Genomic DNA, 8,131 nt, shown 5'->3' with positions numbered 1-8,131 from the left:
AATAATTCTGTGTTAATAAAATACTGTAAATGTTATTTGACAATTAAATTCGCGATTATATTAATAGTAATTCAAACAAAATTGTTACTAATCTTTGAATTTGTTATCTATAATCTATAATCTTTTTTCCATATATTATTATAAATAATATAGCATCAATAATTCTATTCGCATCAATAAAATAATATGTGTACAAATAATTAAAATTCGCTCGTTTTTTGTAATGCAAAGTATAAAGAAATGACAATCTGAATCGAGCAGTAATAAAGTTTATATAAATTTTATATAATTTAATGAAGTTTATATAATTTAATCGCATACAATGTTAGTATGACAAATAGTGATGATCAGAAAAACTTAATGTAATAAATCGTACGTTTCAAAACTCACAGGTTCTTCTTCAGCAATTCATAAAATGTTACATGTAGTATAGATGAATAATTTTACGGTCAGCGAGACATAGTGTGGTATTGTTTTGAAGAATTGATCCTCCTGTTTTTATGTGAATTGTATCCAAAATGAGAAATTCATTGTCACAATATATCGGAAAGTAATGAAAGTAATGAAATAACTTATCAAATTGGTCTCTATTGTCCATCTTTGTATTAATCAATTTAAATATTCATAAGATGATTGAGGTTGAATTTCTACTTACAATATGCGAAAACAGGAGCATCTTATAAATTTGTCTGATATTGTTGAGCAGGTATTACAATGGTGACAGACAGATATTAAGGGAGATGACGGAAAGCTTGAATTTAAAAAAAATTATACATGAGAAATTAAACACACAGAGCGAGATTGACAGTGTGATCTCAGACAATGCAATCGATTTAAAAAAAAATATTTTGTAGTATCTTATACATCTAAGATATATATTTCTATCACTGCATTTTTTAATAAATCAATTTTTACAATTGGCTACAGAATCTTAAGCTTCTTTATCAAAGTACACAAAGACAAACTTAATAAATTCCAAATCCAGAACATTGTCTATCAAATCAATTGTCAAGATTGTCGTATGTGAGGTAAACGAAAAGACAAAACCCGTATAAATGAACATAGAAATAACATTAAGCAGAGTTTCCTCTATTATCTCCGATCATAGATTGAATTGCGATTACAATTTTGATTGAGAGATCTTAATCTTAATTGGGAGATATCGAAAATAAATACAACAAAAGAATTATCTCAGAGATACTAAACATTAAAAAACAAAACAAAGGCATTAAATCTCAAAGACACGATTCATCTAAATGACTCTTATCTTTACTTATTGAAAAATTGTCAGACGAATAAACAAACATCGATCGGCCCTTAATATTGTATGTCACCATTGTAACACTTGCGCTCAACACTATCAAATGAATTTGTAAGATTGTTTCTGTTTTCGCATATTGTAAGTAGAAATTCAACCTCAATTATGAATATTGTCTTATGAATATTTAAATTGACATAATACAAAGATGGACAATAGAGAATAATTTGACAATTTACTTTCATTACTAACTTTCCGATATATTGTGACAATGAATTTCTCACTTTAGACACAATTCACATAAAAACAGGATCAATTCTTCGAAACAATATCACACTATGTCTCGCTGACCGTAAGATTATTCATTCTATATTACCATGAAACATATTTTATGAATCTGAAAAAGTACCTGTGAGTTCCGAAATGTACGATTTATTACATTAAGTTTTTCTAATATTCACTGTTTGTCATACTAACATTGCGTGCGATTAAATTACTTTATATAAACTTTATTATCGTTCGATTCATGTGTAATATGTAGTATTTTAATATTTTAATGAATTAATCAGAATTATTTTCAAAGTAAATTTTTGATTTCAACTCCGTTAAAGATCATCAAAGATCATAAAAAATCATAGTCCTGCAGAACTAGTGGAGCTGCTTGTACGATTTTGTGCAGATTCTAAATGCGGCCATTTAAATTCGCGCCGCGGTAATTTTGAAATGACAACTCAAGAGATCAAAATTAAGTAAGTATATACTTGCCAAATATAAACATTTAAAAATGATTATCGAAAAGAAATATTCAGAAATTTATATTTTTATTCATAAAAAAGAAAGCGTTAATACTATTAAAATGGAAAGAGATTTGTAAAACATCAACTTCCATTATGGCAAAACATAAAACCAAATTCATTATATTATATAATTGTAGGTAAATATAAATAAAGATAAAAATGAGTAAATAAAATAGTAATTGTTACTTGATTTAGCAATTAAATTAATATATAATAATTAAAACAACAGAATTATTAATAACAATGTTTGAATTAGTTACCTCTAATTCTTTTTCATTATATTATTATAAATAATAAAGGATTAATAATTCCACTCGCGTCAACGAAATAATGTGTATAAATATTTTAATAAATTAATCGAAATTTAGATGAAATTCAAAGTGAATTTTCAATTTTAATTCCGAGATCATCAGAAATCGTCAAAGATCGTCGTCTCGCTGACAAAACTAATCGATGAAGTCGCTCATTACGTTCGCCGGTCGCCCATCTAGTCTCGTTTCATGCACCATGAAGGCGAAACGTTTCGTTCGTTCGTCCGTCATGGCCGTCATGGCGGAGAATGTTTTCGTTCCGTGATACGCCGACTCGCGATCGTATCGGCTCATCGATTTGGCCGGTCGACGACACAACGACAACGACGACGACGTTGGTTTACGCTCGATTCCTCGGTGAAGGTTCAGCGATCATCCCACGATCATGGACACGCGTGGCATCGAAGTCACGAATCAGCTCCGGGTGAGTGTTGCGGAATGCGTGTCTTGGCGCACGCAAAGATTCTATTAACATAAGATCATCCAGTCATCCGGTTGCATGAAGACACAGACGTGACATTTGATCCCGTACGTCGATACTATCCTGATTATTATGTAATCGTCAATCGTTCCTCACAGAGGGACGTGAAGGTTTCAAAACGACGTGTGTCCTTCGCAAAATCTCCGCTGCTTAGAAATCCAGGCGCACCCCAGCTCTATTATTAAGTTTATTTATTTAGCATTAATTTCTGTCTCTCTGTACATGCAGAAATCTAGATTGTAGAAATGATTGGAAGTTATTGCCTTCTTTCCGAAAAAAAAATAGAATGATTTGAGAAACTATTGTAATATTTCTAAGAAAGACGAATGGAATTATTATATATTATATGTATAGTATTTACAAATTACTTCTGTTTCTCTTCTTTCTGCGAAAAGATAAAATCTTTGAGAAATCATTGTAATGCTTCTAAGGCTGGTATTCATAGTTAATTATCTTAGTCTTATATTCAAGACTGTCTTAACTTCTTTAGATATTATAAACTAATCAGAAGGCTGCATTAAAATAAGAATCAACTGTGAATATCAATGAATATCATCCTAGGATATATTAGTAAGTTACTTCTGTCTTCTTTTTGAAAAAAGATACAAAGCGTCTTCGAGAAACTAATGTAATGCTTCTAAGACGTATTTGCTGAATTATTTACAAGTTATTTCTGTCTTCTTGGAAAATGATATAACAGTGTTATAGAGAAGCAACTATGTTTCTCAAAAAGTATTGTTATACTTGACGAATGAAATTATTTACATCTAATTGTATAGTGTATTAAAAATCAGATCCTATAAACTAATTACAATATAAAAATTTTTGCAAATAATATGTTCAAAGAAATTGAACGATATAAGCTTGTTGAATGATCACCAAAGTATACGCTTCTGAATTATTTCTTAAGGCAATCAAATCAATGGCTTATAAATTGAATCAGAACAATTGGTCATTCATTCTACTGTGATTTTTATAACTCGTCGCATGATTAACTGAATGCTGTTACTTACTATACTCGGTGTATTATTTGATATTTCCAAGTTAATTACATTATTTTGGATTGAATTCTTTTTTGAGGATGCAATTTGATTAAAAAAAGAAGAAAACTCAGCAATAGAACAATTCTTTAAATAATTTATAAAGGAAACTTTAGAATAAACAAATATCAAAAGGTTTGTTTGTGTTACTTGGACTTTTTGCATTTAGCATCTTTGCTTTTTCTTTTCTCAACATCCGAATATATATATTTATTTCATTTTAAGTACAAATTTTTGGGGAAATTAAGCAACGCGACAGATCTAGATATAGTCTTATCATAGAAATGTTAATTTTTACTTTTACAAGATGGGAACCCATTATAGTGAAACTGAAACTTATTGTGTCATTTTGAGACAAAAAATTCAATGAATTATAATAAATCTTACAAGGAGAAAAACTAACATTTTAAAAATAGATTCCCCTGTTGTCTAAATCCCTCTACAAAAATTTATTAGAATTTGCAAACACGTTTAGGGAAAATGTTTAAAAGTTACTTAAATAAGTGTTATGACTATTCTACAATAAGTCATTAATAACCGAAAATTAGAAACTAAAAATTGATCAATCACAATTAAATATACGAATTATTGACTATGGTATTCATAGTCGATTCTTATATTTGAGGTTGTCTTAAGTACAATCTTAAGATGTCATAAGTCAATCAGAGAGCCATGTTAGTCTTTTAAGACATTACTTAAAATAAGAATTACAACTATGAATACGGCCTATAATTGATCAATTTCTTGCTTTTAACTTCTGATTTATTATTAAAGGCTTATTATAGAATATGTGTCAGAAAAAAGCAATTGAAATATATAGTACAATATAATAAATTGTTTATGGGATCTGATTTTTAGTATACTCTTTAACTGTAAAAGGTAGGAATCTAGAAAATTAATACGTTTTTTATAGTTTTATAGTTTTTATAGTTTTATAGTTTTATAGTTTTTTATAGTTTTAGCTAAGCAAGTTTTGTCTTAATTTTTCTTAATTGTTTTTAATTTGTCTTAATTTTCAGAGTGCCATTCGCGCCAAACTTATGGAATTGGGAGTCCACTATGATGAGGAGCTACCTGATTACATATTAGTAATGGTAGTAAATAAGAAATCCCGTCAGCAGATGCATAATGACTTAAATTTGTTCCTGGAGGACTGCACAACTATATTCGTGGATTGGCTGCACGATCAGGTGCTAAAAAAATTGCAGAAAGTCACTGTAGCCAAGAAGAAATCGTCTCGCGAGTTTGTACCTACTGTTATAGTGAAGCAGGAGGAAGAGAGAAAAAAGAAGAAGATATCCGCGACTTCGTTCCTAGAGGATCAGGCAGCGGAGCAATCCTCGGTCGTCGAGAAGTTCCCGGACAAAAGTACGAAGAGTGACAAGCAATCACCAGTGCAAAAGCAACCAACAACAAAATCCGTACCTAATCAAAACTCAGAGCGAAGTCACAGCAAGAGCGCGGAAAGAAGCGTGAAAAGTGTACACAGCAAAAGTAAAACAGACGAAACGTCGTCAATACATGGCAGCGGATCTTATCAAGACTCTGCCTTCTCGAGGAAGCCGCAGCAGAGTTCCGGGCGCGACGAGAACACGAAGGATATCTCCGGCGAGCCTGAGAATCCCGTTGCGAAGACCATAGATTCGTATGGTGATCCAAAAGAGAGCGAGGTGTCGGATAAAAGTTTGAAGAGATCATTGGAGACGTCGAGTAGTCGTCACGATAGCACGGAGAAAAGGAGTAACGAGGCGAAGCGGTCGAAGCCATCCGAGGAAGAAAAGGACAGGGTTGGGTAAGTTAATATTTTTTTTAAACTAAATTAAGTTAAAGTTAATGACTTATAAAATTTATAAAATTAAGTTAAGATTGAATTAACTTAAGTTTAAAAAAAGTTAATTTTGAAAAAAATTATTTTTGAGATCAGAATATCTTAATTTTGTTTTGAAATGAGAACACTTTAAACACTTATAATATAGATTATTAGATAAATTTAATTTTTTTTATTCACATGTAAGTTATTTATATATAATAAGAATCACAGCATAAGATGTTTTTGTCAAAATCTTACGAGAGAGAAGAGTATATATTTGCATTATCTCTTTTTCTTTAATGTTTATCTAATTTTTTAACGTAAAAGAATCACGAATGTTTATGACTACATCTATTAGATATTTGTTACAAAAACTATACGTAAAAATTTAGAAAATGAATAGATGTGCAGTACTGTTTTACAACAATTTTTTATCTAAGGCTCATTAAATATTTATGTTGTTGAAATATAATATTTATTACACCTAAAATGAATGATCCAAATATAAACGAGAATTGAACAAAATCTAGCGTCAATAAAAATTAGCTATCATATAGTGTGATTCTTATTATAGAGTTCTAATCATAAAATCATTAATTAAACTTTTTCTAAATTAATTAGCTAATGTTTAAGATTTCAAAAAAATATTAGCATTAAGAGGGATAGAAAAATTTTGAATTAAAAAAAGTTAATAAATTAAAGTTTAAAAGCAATTAAATTAAATAAAAAATTAATGTATTTAAAATTAACTAAGTTAAGTTAAAAGTCATTAACTTTTTAACTTTTTTTAAATCTTATTTCTTATTTCTTATTTTTTTTAACGTTTTAACTAGTTCCTACCCAACCCTGGAAAAGGAAGATATGTCGTCATCTTTCCCGGATTCAAAGAAGCTCAAATCCTGCGTGAACAAGCCAAAGATCGTGTCGGTCGTGTCTGTGAAAACCCGGCTTGGCATAGTCTCTCCACGGAAGAAATTCGAGACCTACAGAGAGAGAGAAGGCAACGGTCGCTACCGTCCGTCGGAGAAGCGGTTCGAAAAGTCGCATCGCTACGATAATGGACGTAATGGAAAGGGCAGGAGTTTCGAAATGGACGATCGGGGTTCCAGACGGAATCGCGAGGGCGACTCATCGCGGCATCACGAGACAATGAGCAAAATCAACGACGTGAGAAGTCGAATAGAGAGCAGCAAGAATGAGAGACTAAACAGAAACGCAGAGTCCAGGGAGAAGAACTTGAATTCGAGTTCCAAAACGGACGCGTCTGCAAAGAAGTCTGCATGCACTATTAAGGATCGTCTGGGTATCAATAGTAAAGTCCAGAGACAGTCCACAAAATCACAAGAGGCAACAGATTATAGAAATAATCCAAAGAGTTTAGATCAAGCGGGAAACAACAAAAATATCAAGGACAGACTCGGTCCATTAAGGAATAATTTTAGGCCGATGCATAAACAAAGGCAGCTTCGCAACAGCGAAAATGACAGATCTCTAGTTTCTCTGAATCCCGGTGCCGAGAGACACGAAAGAGAGGAGGGGAAGGAAACTGAAGACGAAGATGAAGCGGATAATGACGAACAGCTAACCGGACCTGTGAAGTCGCACATAGTCGCTGTAAACAGACCTGTATCTACCACTATTATGAGAACCGAGAGGAGACGTATAAAAACGTCGAATGATGTTCTGTTCAATGCGACTCAAAATATTGGCTATTCAGGACACGGAGGTTCAAAATCTCAGGATAAGATGGACAAAAGGACGTCTAGCGACGTGGACGAGGATATCGATGATACGAGATTACCGAGCAAAGTAATTGTCACGCCAAGACCTTTGAAGCCGCTGCAACCGACCCAGAAACGCGCCACGCAATCACTTTTGTTGCGAGCTGTCGCGGAGGCAAATCAGTCGGTTGTCAAGCAAAAAAATCCGGAACCATCTCTATTCGTGAGTTTCAATTCAATTAATATATTGTAAATCGATTAAATATTGTAAATCGAGTAACGATTCTTGTAACTTTGTAACACCGAGAACGATAAATGCCGATATTTTTTAATATACACGTATCTGTAAAAAATGTATTAAACGTAGGAGAACAAAGAAACGTTTTTTTCATCCAAGGCTCAATTTTGTTAGGACAAGAAGCCAGTTTTAAAGCGTCTTAAACCTGCCCCGGCTCGTGACGTAAGTCAAAACTTGTCGGTACATTTTAATTCTAATAAGAGACTGGTCATGGAAAAAATTCAAGTCGAATTAAATACAGTAGATCATCTGGATGTGGAAGACGTCGAGCACGAGCCTTGTAAGTGCCATCACCGTGGAGACGTCTTTTTTATAACAGTTTGAAAGAGTTACAGAATCTGTCTCGTATTCTATTTTTTACTCTTTCATTTGGAAACTTTATTTATCGATCTTGTATTATTATTTATTGGATCCC

General features: G+C 32.1%; 1 protein-coding gene across 1 annotated transcript in view; it reads left to right on the top strand.

Annotated features, from left to right (window-relative positions):
• Nucleotides 1-2,563: 2,563 nt before the first annotated feature.
• LOC108694279 (zinc finger CCCH domain-containing protein 14) overlaps nt 2,564-8,131 on the top strand; it is a 7,769-nt gene continuing 2,201 nt past the window's right edge. Inside the window, exons 1-4 of the mRNA XM_018203664.1 lie at nt 2,564-2,790; nt 4,907-5,679; nt 6,531-7,641; nt 7,831-7,996. Coding sequence (XP_018059153.1) covers nt 2,752-2,790; nt 4,907-5,679; nt 6,531-7,641; nt 7,831-7,996 — 2,089 coding nt within the window. The 5' untranslated portion in view covers nt 2,564-2,751. The remainder of the gene's footprint in view (nt 2,791-4,906; nt 5,680-6,530; nt 7,642-7,830; nt 7,997-8,131) is intronic.

The sequence above is a fragment of the Atta colombica genome, unplaced genomic scaffold (assembly GCF_001594045.1).
Source record: "Atta colombica isolate Treedump-2 unplaced genomic scaffold, Acol1.0 scaffold12, whole genome shotgun sequence".
Taxonomy (NCBI): Eukaryota; Metazoa; Arthropoda; class Insecta; order Hymenoptera; family Formicidae; genus Atta; species Atta colombica.
The sequence above is the reverse complement of the archived record's forward strand: the minus strand, read 5'-3'. Positions and strand labels throughout refer to the sequence as shown.